At 37.0% G+C, this 14570-nt stretch overlaps 1 protein-coding gene across 1 annotated transcript; it reads right to left on the bottom strand.

Annotated features, from left to right (window-relative positions):
• Nucleotides 1-1225: 1225 nt before the first annotated feature.
• Nucleotides 1226-14334, bottom strand: slc44a4 (solute carrier family 44 member 4). Its single transcript, XM_086062663.1, has 22 exons — nt 14117-14334; nt 10865-10913; nt 10654-10727; nt 9690-9768; nt 9500-9599; nt 9274-9399; nt 9112-9172; nt 8245-8365; nt 7749-7832; nt 7371-7483; nt 6717-6839; nt 6482-6581; nt 6289-6381; nt 4275-4377; nt 3934-4193; nt 3709-3803; nt 3506-3609; nt 3320-3393; nt 2130-2200; nt 1943-2037; nt 1765-1849; nt 1226-1641 (listed from the first exon to the last, which is right to left on the bottom strand). The coding sequence occupies exons 1-22, from the start codon at nt 14154-14156 to the stop codon at nt 1532-1534; spliced, it is 2160 nt and encodes a 719-aa protein (XP_085918789.1). The 5' UTR covers nt 14157-14334; the 3' UTR covers nt 1226-1531.
• Nucleotides 14335-14570: the final 236 nt, after the last annotated feature.

Below are 14570 nucleotides of genomic sequence, written 5' to 3' on the forward strand. Positions count from 1 at the left end.
TTAACATATCGTCTAACTGTATTTTTGTATTTTTTAAGTCAGTCCATATTTGGTTATTTGGGTTTATTGCGTACTCATCCGTCAGTTGTTTAATTTTATCTTCCAAGTCTTTTTCTAATTTTTGATCCTGTTTCTTTTTATAAGATGAATATGATATAATTTTACCTCTAATTACTGCTTTCCCGGTTTCCCAGAGAAGAGCTGGAGATAGGTCTGGAGAGTCATTTATTTCCAAAAAGTCCGCCCATTCTTTTCTTATAATTTTGTCAAATTCTGCGTCGTTTAGTAGTGAGATGTTAAAACGCCATGTAGGTGGTGGTTTAAAGGTATAATCAACTTGTAGGGAAAGGGAGACTGGTGCATGGTCGCTAATAATAATAGGATGTATTTTTGTAACGGTTTTATCAGCAATAGAATTATTTGTAAGAAAAAAATCAATTCTTGAAAAGGACCGGTGCACAGCGGAAAAGAAGGTAAATTCCTTCTTATTTGGGTTTTTAAGTCTCCAGCTGTCGACGAGGCCAAAGTCATCCATATATTCCCCTATTACTTTTGTGGATTGTGATCGCCTTATACATGTTGTTTTATTAGAACGATCCATTAATGGATTTAAGGTTGTGTTAAAGTCTCCTCCAATAATAATAGTAGAGTTCGCTGCTAATTCAAACAGTTTAGAGAAAAATTCATGGAAAAAAGCCGGATCATCATTATTAGGGGCATATAAATTACCGAATGTATATATTTTATTAAATATAGTCACAGTCAATTCCTTCATCTTTAATCACAGGCCACATAGAAAATTAACACTGACCGAGTGGGATGTTGCCTGCACACAATTGCAACATCAGTGATTACTTTCATTAGTTTTTTTTCTGTTTTGTCATTTCATCTCATGTACTGTGTTGGGAATCACTCCGTCGACTATAGTCTCATATAGTGAGTTAGCCTTTTTTTTTTGTGCTGTCTAAATGTGAATTCACTAGGTTATCCCCTCATGTCCTCAATGGAGCTTGAAAAATAGTGAATATATCCCACAATGTATTGTGCAAACAATCCATTTTGTTAAATGCACTCCACTTTTTCACAATATATTTTTTTGTTCAATATCAATTACAAAAGGATCCATTAGTTATAGTTATGCGGCAGCAAAGCTGTTAATTAGGCTAAGCCCGACTAATGGTTAAAATAAAGAATCCATATACTATTAGGGAATTTTGGAAACAAACAATATTTTTATTACAAATGAAAAATATTAAGATGGTCAAGAGCATTTCTAAAAAAAAAAATCCATCGAAAGAAATCACCGAGATATTTTTTTCTGAGCCAACTTGCTTGAACAAAGCTGCGGTCAATCAAGAAAACTCACATCAACAGGCTCAGTCTTCATATGTACATTACGGTCATAAACATTAATATTTAAGCTTTGAAAAATAACTAAAAACGTGCAAAATCAGCATTTTTGTTTTGGTAAACATGACAACAGAACCGTCTGGAATCATGACTTATTCCTGCATGGGCAGTGGGAACAAGATCACTTCCTCTTTTGGGGGTTCTTGTTGGATTTGTTCAGGATCGTCATGAGGTTTCTGGACATGAAATACGGCTTCTCCAGAGAGCCGTCATTACGTTCCAAGTCCTCCACTGTGAACAGTTCACCATTGCAATGTAAAATGATCATGCTGGCTTGTTTACCCTTGAACTTTAAATTGAGCTTAGTATTGTTTAAGAAATACGGCGAAAGAAGCTTTGTCAATGTGTACTCACAAAAGCAGAGGAAGAGCGTGTCGACACACATGCTGTATACACTGAAGAATCCGTGTGCGATGAGGTAGCTGCCAAACACTACCGTCTATGATGATCATTTGGGGAAAAATAATAGCAAGACAATAAATGACTTTTGTTGGCATAGTTGAGTGGATGAAATGAAAAGATTCAGTCATACAATGATTGGCATCCAGTAGTAGTTGAGGGTCTCCGACTGCGCTGAGCTGTGTGGTAGAGGAATTCGGCCAGAGAAGAAGAAAAAGGACAACACGCCTGCAAGAAAAAGTGTGGCATTACCATTCATTGGATTCTTAATTCAAAATGTGCAGTAGAAATCTTGAAGGTGTTAAAGGTGAAATACGTACCCACACCTCCCACTACAAGGAGCTTCCCAAAGAACAGCAACAGGTCGGCCACTTTATCCAGTACTATAGTTCTGTGAGATAAAAAAAAAAAAAAGCGAATTTATCATAAATTGTAATATAATCAAATACTAAAATAAAAAATTAGCATTCATTATTTTATGATTCTATTAGAAATATATTACATACACATTTTAACATTTTGTTTTTAACCTATTCTATTTTTCCGTTTTAAAAACTAAACGTGGCCAAAGTGGAAGTCAACCTTAAACATTTCTTGACAATAATATGTTATATGTGACCTCACTAGTCTAAACATGACATTCTGATTAATATTACATTTGTGGAATATGAATTATGAAGCAGCCGTTTTTATCCATCTCAGGGGAGCGATCATTTTGCCACTTGTTTGCTGTCGACTTAAGATGACATCACAGTTGCTCAGGCAACGACCAATCACAGCACACCTGTTTTCTGAAGCTACACTGTGATTGGTTGATACCTGAGACCTGAGCAACTCGGATGTCATCTTCAGTCGACAGCAAGTGGCAAAATGGCCGCCCCCTGAAATGGATAAAAACGGCTGGATTTTGCTGCTTAACTCATATTCCACTAACCCAATATTAACTCATTTGCTTCCAAGAATGTATAAATACGTTATATTTTAAATATTAACATGCTCCCAAAGACGTATTTATACATTTTTATGTTTATTTTTATTTTTATGTTAGAGCATACAAAAGGCTTTGATGCAGCCTCTGAACTGAAGAGAACGATTGAAGCAATGGTGTTATTACAAAAACGGCTAGCAGGTGGCAGCAGAGTATAAGAGATCAACCAGGGCCATGTTGTAAATCATTGTGAATAATGATGAAACTTATCTATATTCTAATGCTAATTGCTGCAAAACGGAAACAGATAGAAATATATTTTTTTTCCTGATCAAAGAAGGGGCTCTAATCTTTCCTTTGGTAGGTGTTTTTATAGCAATAGAACACAATATATTCTGTGGGCCTTGCAAAATCAGACACAATCCAGTAAAACAGCCGAGAGCGAAGGGGGTTGCTTTAGTGAAAATGGCTGGGAGAAAATGAGTTAACCAGAATACCATATTTACTGGCTGCATAGAAGATATTATTGTCAAAATTTTTTGGGGGGGTTGATTTCCCCTATAAGCACAAAAAAGCACAAACCTTATTATGTTTCTTATGATTAGAGCGAAAGCATTTTTGGCTGAGGTACAGAAGTTTTTCCCATAAACAGCAATCTGTGGAAAAGTACAAGTTATATAAAAATATACTGTATAAACGGTACTAAAATGAATACACATTCATGTATTGTGTGCTAATGGCATGATAACTTACACCCGATGATCTTACCATTATGTATGCATTTCTATTGAGAAACTTCAAGAACTTCTCAAGGCACCAGAAGCAACATTTCATGCAGCACAGGATGAAACGTGCACACGGGTTTTGTGCCCCTGGGTGGACGTTAAGGAGACAAAAACATATCAATGGCCTTAAAAAAATTTATAACAGTATTGTATTTAAAAAAAAAAATTGTAGGTGAGATCCCTTACCTTTGGTTTTGTGGTCAATATATTCGAGGAGGACCCTCACAACCTGCACTAAGGTCAGGATCAAAGCACCAAATGCCAATGAGCCAACATGGTACCTGAAATTATTTACGAAGTGCTTGTTGTATTCATAATGCTACCACAGATTTCTTAAGGTATTTGGCGCCCACTAGAGGATAGAGCTGAAAATGCAGTTTTCTTTTCTACGGGGCACAAGAACCGACCTACCTCAGCGTGCGCACAAAGGCACCGAACACGGGGAACATGGGGATGTCATCCGGTTTGTTGTAAGCCCAATAGTAGGAGGAAAAGGCGCCGGCCAGAGTGCACTGGCCCAGAGCGATGACAAAGTTGACACACCAGAGAAAGGCCACCACGTTGTAGATCTGAAGGTTGAACAGGTTCCTCTGGAAGAGCCCCTCCATGTTGTAATTAACGAAGATGCACGCAGCAGAGGGGCAGCTTGGGTAATCGGATGCATTGAAGGTCTAAAGCAGGTAGAACAGTGAGTGAATCAATGTCGAGTTCATCTGTCCCGTAAAAAAAACACAATCTTGCAGCCCATTCACCTGAGGGTCGCAGTCCATGGTGCCGTTGATGAGCTGACACTCATTCGTGCTGGAGTTGAGAGCCACCACTTTGTAGACGGCCTCTCCCGAGGTGGCCAAATACCTGTATTGATTAGCTCAGGAGAAACAATCATGTCGTGTGCTGGTCTATATTTTACCGCTAGTCTCTATCTACACCAGGGGTCAGCAACCTTTTGTGTCAAAAGAGGCATTTTAGGCCAAATAAATAACAAAAAGCCTGTCTGGAGCCGCAAAAACCTTTGAGCATTGTTATGAACGAAACAGTGTGTTTGTGTTACTCTAATGTACTGAAGGCCCAAGAGCAAATTAGAGCTGACAATATTGACAATATGCAGAATCCAATACCTTTTGTTTTCCGTTTTTTGATTATTTTATTTATGTATTTATTTGTAATTTTTCAAACCTAGTTTTTCATAACTTTTGGGACTTTTCTGACATTTTTGGCAATGTTATGGACATGATATTTTTCTGCCTCTTTTCTTTCTTTTTTCGACATTTTATGACAGTTTTTTGAAAAATGTTCCTGCCTTTTTTGCTGTCAATGTTCTGACATTTTGGGAAATTTTGTGGACATTTTATGGTATTTTGGGGGATTTCTTCTTTTGTTTTTGGACATTTTATAAAGTACTTTTTGAATGCTTTCTTTTGTGCCTTTTTTTTTTTTAATGAATGAGTTTTCTGACTTTTTGGGCAATTCCAACGACATTTCATGGTAATTTTCTACCTTTATGATTAGTTTTTGAACGTTTTCTTTTCTGCCTTTTTTCAAATAAATTTTCTGACCTTTTTTGCAATTTTGTGTACATTTTATGGTAATAGTTAGATTTTTCTCTTCTTTTTTTAGACATTTTTAGGTATTTATTTTAACTCTTTCATCTACCTTTCCTCTATCTTTTCTGACAACTTAATTTGGACCTTTATGCCATCAATTTTTCTGAAATTTTTGGAAATTTTGTGGACATTTTATGGTATTTTTTGGATTTCTTTTTTTGTTTTTGGACATTTTTTAGGTACTTTTTGATCGTTTTCTTTTCGGACTTTTTTTTAATGAATGAATTTTCTGACGTTTTGGGAAATTCTAAAGACATTTCCTGGCAATTTTCTACCTTTATGATTACTTTTTGAATATTTTTTTCGCCCGCCTTTTTTAAAATAAACTTTTCTAGCAATTCGTGTACATTTTATGGTAACATTCTGATTTTCTTCTTCCTTTTCCTCCACATTTAGGTATTTATTTGAACTTTTTTATCTACCTTTCATCTCTCTTTTCTGACAACTTACAACTTAATTTGGAATCTGACCTCTTAAAAAAAGAAAATATAATTATAATAATTCATAATATAATAATATTTATAGTTTACATTGATTATGGCGATGCCAAATGGACAAAAGCGGTATTGTTATGCCTGAAGAAAGACCACATTTCCCATGAGGACAAGCGCATTATGTCATTTTTGAGCTCACACCAGCGACTAAAAGCCGGACCAATGTTGATCCTTGACCGTCCTTTTATCCGGGTAGCCTCCATTTCTTTTTTGTCTCCTCAAACAAAGCTCTTCATTTATTTTGCAGCTTCTGCCATGACAGCAGTAATCGTGCGTCAACATTCAAATTGACTTCCGTCTTTGTAACGAATGGGGAAAAGGGGAAGTAATTTATGCCATAAAGCATTCAGCACAATTTTTATGTGGCAGCGGTCCTATCGTCCTTCTCTAAGTTGCAAAGTGTCAGTAAAAATGGTAGCTACAGACCCCCTCAGGCCAAGGCAAAGGTCCCATTCAACTAAGTCGATGTTTCATCAGAATTATGAAAATATTTTATCAAGATTGAAAAGTTACTTAGCGCCACTTTAAAGAATATTTATCTAAAATATATAATTTTTTACTAGGTTTATTATTGTTATTATTTAGAGATCCACTGGAGTGACACAGGAGGGACTAAAGATCCGCAGGTTGCAGACCCCTGAATTGTGCATGCTCACTCGAAAGGATACAATGCGGTGCTACCCCAGTAGGCCACACAAACCAAGATGAGAAGAAATGTCACCAGTGGGTAAATCAAGGTACTCATGATTTGACTGATGGCCCTGTGGAACAGAACATGTCATTAAGAAGACACAAGATGCCTAACAAGCTGTACAAGTCCAAAAATAACCATCTATTAAATTGCGTCACAGCACGACTCACTTGCTGGACTCCTCTATGATTGCGATGGCGATGAGGATTCTGATTCGCAGGAAGATCAGGACTAAGATCAGGATGACCTCCACCACAGAGATGATGATCACTAAGTAAGCAACAGAAAAAGCAATAATCAAATACAAAACAAAACAGGATTACAGGATAAAATGCCTCATTGTCAATTTTGGCAGGATGTAGAAAGTATGTTTACTCATATGCTAAAATAACACAGTGAACTCACAGAAAGCTAACCAGGTCTCTTGCACTTTTAGGTAAAAACTGAAGTTGGTGGTGAATCCAATGTCAGTAATGGAAGCAGATAGTTTCTTGTAGTTATCGTACTCCCAGTAGCAGTGCCAAATCCCTGAAAGGAAATCACACAATACTTCAAACATAATGTACACACACTCACACAAGACAAATCAAAAAAAGGCTCCATCACAATCATAAGGAGGTTTGTATGCTGCTAAGTCAGGGTTACAAAAGGTTTGGATTTTTCATTATAGTTACCGTAGTTTTTATTTCATTTTGACTTGTGTTTATTTATAATTCAGTTAGTTTTAATTAGTTTCTAGAGCAAATTTGTTAGTTTTTATTTTTATGAAAATGTTTCATTTTAGCTTTAGTTTAGTTTTTTTTAATATATAGAGTATTTGTGGAGTGCAAGATGAATTAAAAGGAAAGGGACTGATGTCAAATAAATACATTTAAAAGGAACCCAGAAAGCTTCTGTATGATATTAACAAAAATTGAAACATTTTTGCTAGGTTTTTTCCCCAGTTTTAGTTGTTTAGGTTAATTTTTATTAATTATAATAACTTTGTACTGAGTAGTGTTTACTAAACCTTCTATTTCAAGCAGAAATGAATACATGCAAAGTTGAGTTTATATTCACCATAAGCCCCGATGCCGAGGACGGCTACAATAATGAACCACACCATAACCTTAGCAAGGAATCTCAGCAGCAACAGGAACCACATGCTGAGCACCATGGCTATTGCCAGACCACTGTTGTGGAAAACAAACAAAAAAACTATATTAAGGAAATCTGGAGAAAAAAAACAGTCAACAGTGAGATGATAGGGAGAAAAGAGAAGACAATAGATGATATTCATTCATGCTGACGTGCAATTGTTAAGAAAATGTCGCTTGTGATTCCATGTGTCCTGAATATTGTCAAATTATCACAAAGTTATAAAGGTAAGCATTGATACAGAAAGTTTTTTTTTTTAATGTGTTATCCAACAGGTGTAAGTGTGAGGCATCAACTAACGCAAGGATCCAGGGCCATGAAGATGCAAAATCCTCAAAGATCCTGACACTTATGTCCCTGAGACCGAAGCTGTTCAAAATGTCCCTGATCAAGACAAAAATAAAAACAATGTCAGTTGTGCATTGTGGCAACAATTCATACAAAGCATGTTATGAGCTACTAAAATTGATGCAGAGGTAAAGAAAAAGACATGACATTCAAATTCAACATCACAGGACAGTTTAGTTGCATTTTGGGAGAATTTTCTTTCCACTGCATCACTTTTGACATCCAAACCAAGACTGAACATGTCTCAAGATTACACAGCTGACTCATGCACACTACAATTAAGGTTCGACACACTTACGAGGCAACCGACCCTGTGCTGGTAATGAGGAGAAACAAGAGGATTACTAAAGTGGGTCTGCTTTCATTTGGGCATTTAACAGTGACCATAAAGGATGTGGGGGGAGAGATTCAAGCAACATTGCTATAAACTGATACTCATTGTCTCTACCCAGTGCCGTTGTTGAGGAGGTTGGTCGTGTCGCTGACAGATGGTGGCAAGCCCTCAACGTTGGAAAAATCCAGTGGCATATCCACAAGCGCTTGGACATCAGGCAAACATCTTCTTATAACTATGAAGAGGACAGACAATAGAATGACTCATTGACATTTTTAGTTTTGCGTATCAGAAGCAAACATTAAAAATTAGAGAGAAAATAATAAATCCAGTGGAACATCTAAAGTCAAACAGTCTGCTCTGCGATGTGTGTTCTTTTTGTTTTTCTTCTTCTATGAGAAATAATGTACAATACAATCTGTGTGATGTTAGCCTCAAGTTGGTCAAGAAGAGAGGTTGTTCAAAGTTTTGTGCAACTTCAGAGGCATATATACGGAAGAGGATTAGGGCCAGTAAAGATGAAAAAAAAAGGTTGGCAGGATTCTGACTCAGTCTGAATTCTGACTTTAATCTCATAATTCTGACTTTAAAGTGAGAATTCTGACCTTATCCTCAGAATTATGACTTTGACTTCCCCCCACAATTCGTCACAAAGTGAGAATTCTCACTTTAAAGTCAGAATTCTGAGATTTAAGTGATAAAGTGAGAATTCTGAGAATAAAGTGAGAATCTCACTTTAAAGTCAGAATTCTGTGATTAAAGTCAGAATTCTCACTTTAAAATCTGAATTCTGAGAATAAAGTGAGAATCCTGCCAACCCTTTTTTTCCCCCTCTTCACTGGCCCTAATCCTCTTCCGTACATATCTTTCCTGGTAATTTATATTTGTCTTTTGAAGTTCCACTGCGTCAAGAAACTTGAATCTCTAATTAGCATTTCGACCACAATTAAGATTGCTGCCAAACAGTTAATTTCCACTCACCAGACTTTGTGGGAATAGTGTAGAAAGGACACAGATCCTTTTGCACAATATCTTTAACAGTCTAAAAACAAATATATTGTATTGAGACATAAATCCTTGCACATAAATCAACACAGATTGCTGAACGAATAACAATTTTGCTTAAACAAGCACAAAACTTACCAAAATAGTGTTTGACAAGTTTAAAGTCGGAACACAGAAGCTTTGATTGAAAACTTCTGCAGGTTTTAGGGTGTAGTCAAGCGGCCCAACGGCAGAGAATTCAGTGGGGCACTTTTCCACACATACCTGGTAAAGTGTAAACAAGCAAGATTACGGCAGAGAAAGGTGGCAAGTATGGTAACAAAAAATAATAATGGTCACATATTCCACATGCAAACCATTCTACCTGTGTGGTTGGACACTGAAGCCCATTAAGAGCTGCTGCCATCACATTAAAACCTGTTGCACATTTGACTATGTCAAAGTAGAGAAGTGCGGGTCGGTTTCTGAGAGAGGAAAAATATTAACGACATTACTTTGGTGGCTTGCGATATTGTATAATTTTTTTGTAATCCATGCAAGTGAAAGTTAATCACATATTTGGTCCGGTGCCACAGAACCATCCAGTTGAGTTCCTTGGATAGAGAACTTGCCGGGGATCTCCGTAAAGCCATGCTGACAAAGGGGGGTAAAAAAACAACACACACAAAAGATTAAACAAAATGACAAATTGCCTCTTTCGTATAGTTTCAGCACATTTACAAAGGAGTGTCACTAAAGTTTCTAGTAAAACAAATCGACATGGACAGCGCTTAATGACGCAACTTAATGAGGTCCTATTGTGCTGCCTGCACACAGACTTTGTGTTGACTTAAGACAAGGGAGTGTGTGCTGTGTGTTGGAATGAGTTTGATGACCCAGCTGGTCATGCTTTAACAAGATCAGTGCAGCTCTTGTATTTAAACAGTTGGGTCAAAAATAACCCAACTATGGGTCAAAAATGGACCGATCCTCTACGTGGGTCGATTTGACCCAACTTTGAGTCAAGAAATGGGGTTTTCAGCGTAAAACAACACAGAAATATTGGTCAGATCCTTTACTAGGGTCAAAACATTGGGTCATTTTGTATAAAACAACCCAGAAAGTTGGGTCAAATTGACTTATAAAGTACATCGGTCTATTTTTGAGTCATAATTGGGTTTTTTTTGACCCAACTGTATTAAAAGTAATTGTTTCTAGATTAGGAGTGCACTTTGGGTTGATCCAAATTTATAAATGTTCTTATTACTTAAAAAAAATTCAGTAATAAAACGAGCCAAGCAGGAACCAAAAAAGGAACTCATTATGAGGTTAATCTACATATGTTAGCATCAGATAGTCCCCTCCAAGGCACTGTTGCCATTTTACCACTGTGTTTTAATGTAGCTGCAAAGGTCAACATGCAACTATCTCACTAATAAACCTTGACGTGTCTACTTTTATTGTGTTAAATATAAAACAATGAAAGAGGAAATAACAGAGTGCCTTAGAGGTCAAGTTTGGGAATATGATTTTGCTTACCTAAAATCCCAACTGCGATGTAGCCAAGGATGACTGCGATAAATAAAACGCAGCAAATTATGTCAGTGCACCCTCTGTGTGGGGGGGGGGGACAGGAGAGCAAAACTTGTAAGTGGGCTGTGTGGACTTTGCACAGAGACTTGTCTTCAATGTGAGTTAGTTAGTTGAAACTCATGGGAAAAATGCAGCAGGAAATGAAATTGAAAATCACCTCTTCCTTATGGGTCCATTAAAGGAGGGATCATATTGGACAGGTTCACCTAGATAAAAAAGAAAAGAAAAGTATTTATTACGTGTCGATTTTTAATCCCACACCACAAAATAACCAACACCGATCAGATGTAGCTTGACCACAATCGAATGATTATTAACAACTTTCTTGCATGTTTTACCAGATATTCATAATGCTAATTCATTTGAAATAATTTGTGTGTACAGTATTGTACAGCCGGTACAAGCGTACAGTATATCATTAAACAATGCAAAGTGTTGTGTTCCTTTTAAGTTAATGAATTACTGTGCCAAAAGCAAAAGGCGGGACTAATTGTTATGAGTTAAGTAGCTTAAAAGTGCTGTAAATGTATGTTTAGGACAGGGCGGTGGTGTTGCGGGAGAAGAAAAACAATTTGTTTCCTGGAACAAAAAGAATGACTAACTATTCTGTATAAAAAAACAAAAAAAACAAATGATGTCTTATACCTTAGACAGCATTCTGGGTTGCAAAAAATCTGCAACACGTGAAGTGAACCTGCTGCACAACACTGACACTAACACCTGAGAATGATTTGAATGTCATTTGAATTTACAATGTTGCTTATATTATGCTTTCGGAAGATTCCAAATAGACAGAGTGGGATCAAAATTGAACAACTGACAATTTGGAATTCAAACTAAATTTTCAGGAAAAATAAGCTTTAAAGGAAGTCAACTCTAAACTTTTCTTTTGAATATGTTCTATTCAGCCACACGAGTGTAAGCATGGTATTATGATAATATTTTGTTTGTGGAATGTAAATTAAGATGCGAAATCCACCTGTTTTTCCAGGGGGCGGCCATTTTGCCACTTGCTGTACTGAAAATGACATTGCAGTTGTTCAGGCTCAGGTAACAACTAATCATGGCACAGCTTGCAAATGTCACATGACCAAACTCAGAAAACTGGTGAGCCGTGAGCAACTGTGATGTCATTTTCAGTGGAAAGCAAGTGACAAAATGGCCGCCCACTACGATGGATTTAAGAAAACGGGTGCATTTTGCTGCTTAATTCATAATTCACAAACACAATATTAATCAGAACTCTAGTGGGGGCGGATAAAGTATATTATTGTGAAGAAACTTTTTGGGTTGACTTTCACCTGAACAGGAAAAAAAGGTTTTATTAAAGCAACCGTTTGAGCATCCAAAGATAATTAATGTCAATAGCAAATGTTTTGAAATCGGAACAAATCAGAGGTCAACCAGCCTCCATGGCTCCAAAAGTGGATTGTGCTCCACTATAGAGTGTCCAATGCCATGGAAATAAGACCATAAAACTAGTTTGGCAATATTCCAAAAGGAAGACATCACACTGCTCAAGAGGTCATCTTCAGAGTTAGAAGTGACAAAAGGAAGCATCATGAAATGCCCGCAACAAAGGAACCTGTTCATCGGCCTCTTGCAGTGACACGAGTGTCACATTTCACAATGCTGTTTGCAGTAAACGGTGACTCGTAAATAGGTTCACGTTGACTCCATTTAATGACGTCTGCAGTTTTAAAACGTTTTTATTGCTCTAGCTCATATGGAAGAGAGAATGGGTGCTGTGGGTCAGGAGGAGTAGCTTTCCAAGTTATCTAATGACTCAGCTTCCTTCATGTGTCCCATCTGTGCAACTTACTCATAAAAAGAAAAATCGGGTCACTTCCAGGGTACAGTTCTAATCCCAATCGATAAAGAAATGATCATTTTGATTATGTGTTGGCCTTAAGTAAGATTACAGAGACAGGGTGCCCCCATATGTGAGTTTTCAATTCAACTGTTTAAACTGAACTCGCGAAAACCTCAAGTGTCAGTGTGAAGAGTCATATTACCAGCTATTAGTGTCAAAAGGGGAATTTAACTCATATTCATATATGTTCGGTTTGCTATGGAATTGCCAGTTTTACTTCAAAAGTAACAAGCAAATAACACCACTGATACATGGATGAGTGTCGCAGCAGGTTTTGTACTATTTGTAATCTAATCGTAATGTGGCATTTTGTTATTGCTAAGTTGATAAAAGGTCATAAATGAATCACTGTAATGTTTTGTTTTTAATATACAAAGGTCAACATTCTGACAGATGATTTATCATGAATGGATGGATGGATGGTATAAGTACAAGCATGGTTGTAAATAACATTAGTGGCATTCTTAATGGCCATACCAGTTTAATAGGAAGTTAACCATTGTTCACGCATTGAGGATTAGAAAGGGTCCACCCTTTCCACACATTAAAAAAAAGAAAAGAAAAAGAAAAAAAGCCAAGGGTTAACATGAAGTTATTCCTTGGATTTCACCTCAATCATCACTTTCAGGTATACATTAATAATCACACAAACATGACATCCTCTTCTAAAGTGTTTTTTGTATTTTATTTGAAGACATGAAATACAATCTGTATTTACCGCAAGGGAGGGTTTATTTACTGTCGCTTGGTTAAGCCTCCCATTCAGTCAATACACTTACTTGTGGCTTCATCAAAAGAACAAATGTCAAGCTGAAGAATTTAAAGTGCCATACCAACCTGCCATACAAACCTTTTATAAATCTGTATCGCTAGTCCGATGGAATGTTCTCTTTGCCCCCAAAAAATAGTGATACTGTTTATTTTATTTTAATTAAGGACGGTTTCTAATTCTTATTTGTATTTATTTATTTATATTCTTTGTATACATGGTATGGCAGGGTCCGCTTCTGCTTATAGCTCAGTTATCCTCATTGGTGAAAACAGGTACAGCATTAAAATGACCAAGGAACTACACTTTGAAGCCAGACACAGTTTTAACAGTGAGTGGGTGAACTATCCCAAATAGCCTATCTGTTGTAATTTATTATTACTTATTGTGTTTGCGTAGGTTAGTAGAATTGAGTGTGAGAATGATACCTATACTTAATTTTTTATGTTTATATGGAAATTAGACAATGTAATATATGTGCCTTGCCCTTGACTAAAACAAACAAACAAACAAACAAACAAAAAATTTGGCAAACAGAGGGTGATTTCGACGCCCCGACTTACGTACACAATCGAGTTACTTCGCTGGCACTGCAACTAAAATATGTGGAACATATTACGGAGATTTGTAACACGCTTACGAAGGTAAAAGTAAAAATTTCTTAAATTGCACCTCAAACTCTTTTTATATTTGCCCCCTTATACCTTGAAGTGAAGAACAACAAAAAGTCTCCCGAGGTAACGGATGATGGCGACATGGCAACTCACCGTACGGAGAGTCTGGATTTGTCTGCTCTCTCTTGCCCATTTTCCACCTTGACCCCCACACCTCCTCTTCCTCGGCTTGTCACTCGCAGCTCACTTTACTTTAGCCAAAACTGTCCAAGTAGAGAGTACAACAAAAGCTTTTCAGAAGACACAGTCTCGTGAATCTTTCCCCCGACCACAGTTGTTACTAAGCAGTGACGACATGAACGCACCTGCTTTGGGACGTGCACCGGAAGTTGGCAGGTGCACTCGCTTCTTCAGAGGCGGGAAAACGTACATATAGAAATCTTTTGTTAATAGTAATTGTTTTTATGTTAATTTACTAATAACTCTGGACAGAAAGTAGTGCTAGCAGTGCGCGTTTCATTGCGTGTTAATATTAAATACGTCATTTTGGAAACTAAGGATTCATTGCCCATTTCGAAACAGTGGACAGTGGTACGTACATAACAAT

This window comes from Leptonotus elevatus, chromosome 19, assembly GCF_054856555.1.
Source record: "Leptonotus elevatus isolate MCC_2025b chromosome 19, RoL_Lele_1.0, whole genome shotgun sequence".
In the NCBI taxonomy this organism is placed as follows: Eukaryota; Metazoa; Chordata; class Actinopteri; order Syngnathiformes; family Syngnathidae; genus Leptonotus; species Leptonotus elevatus.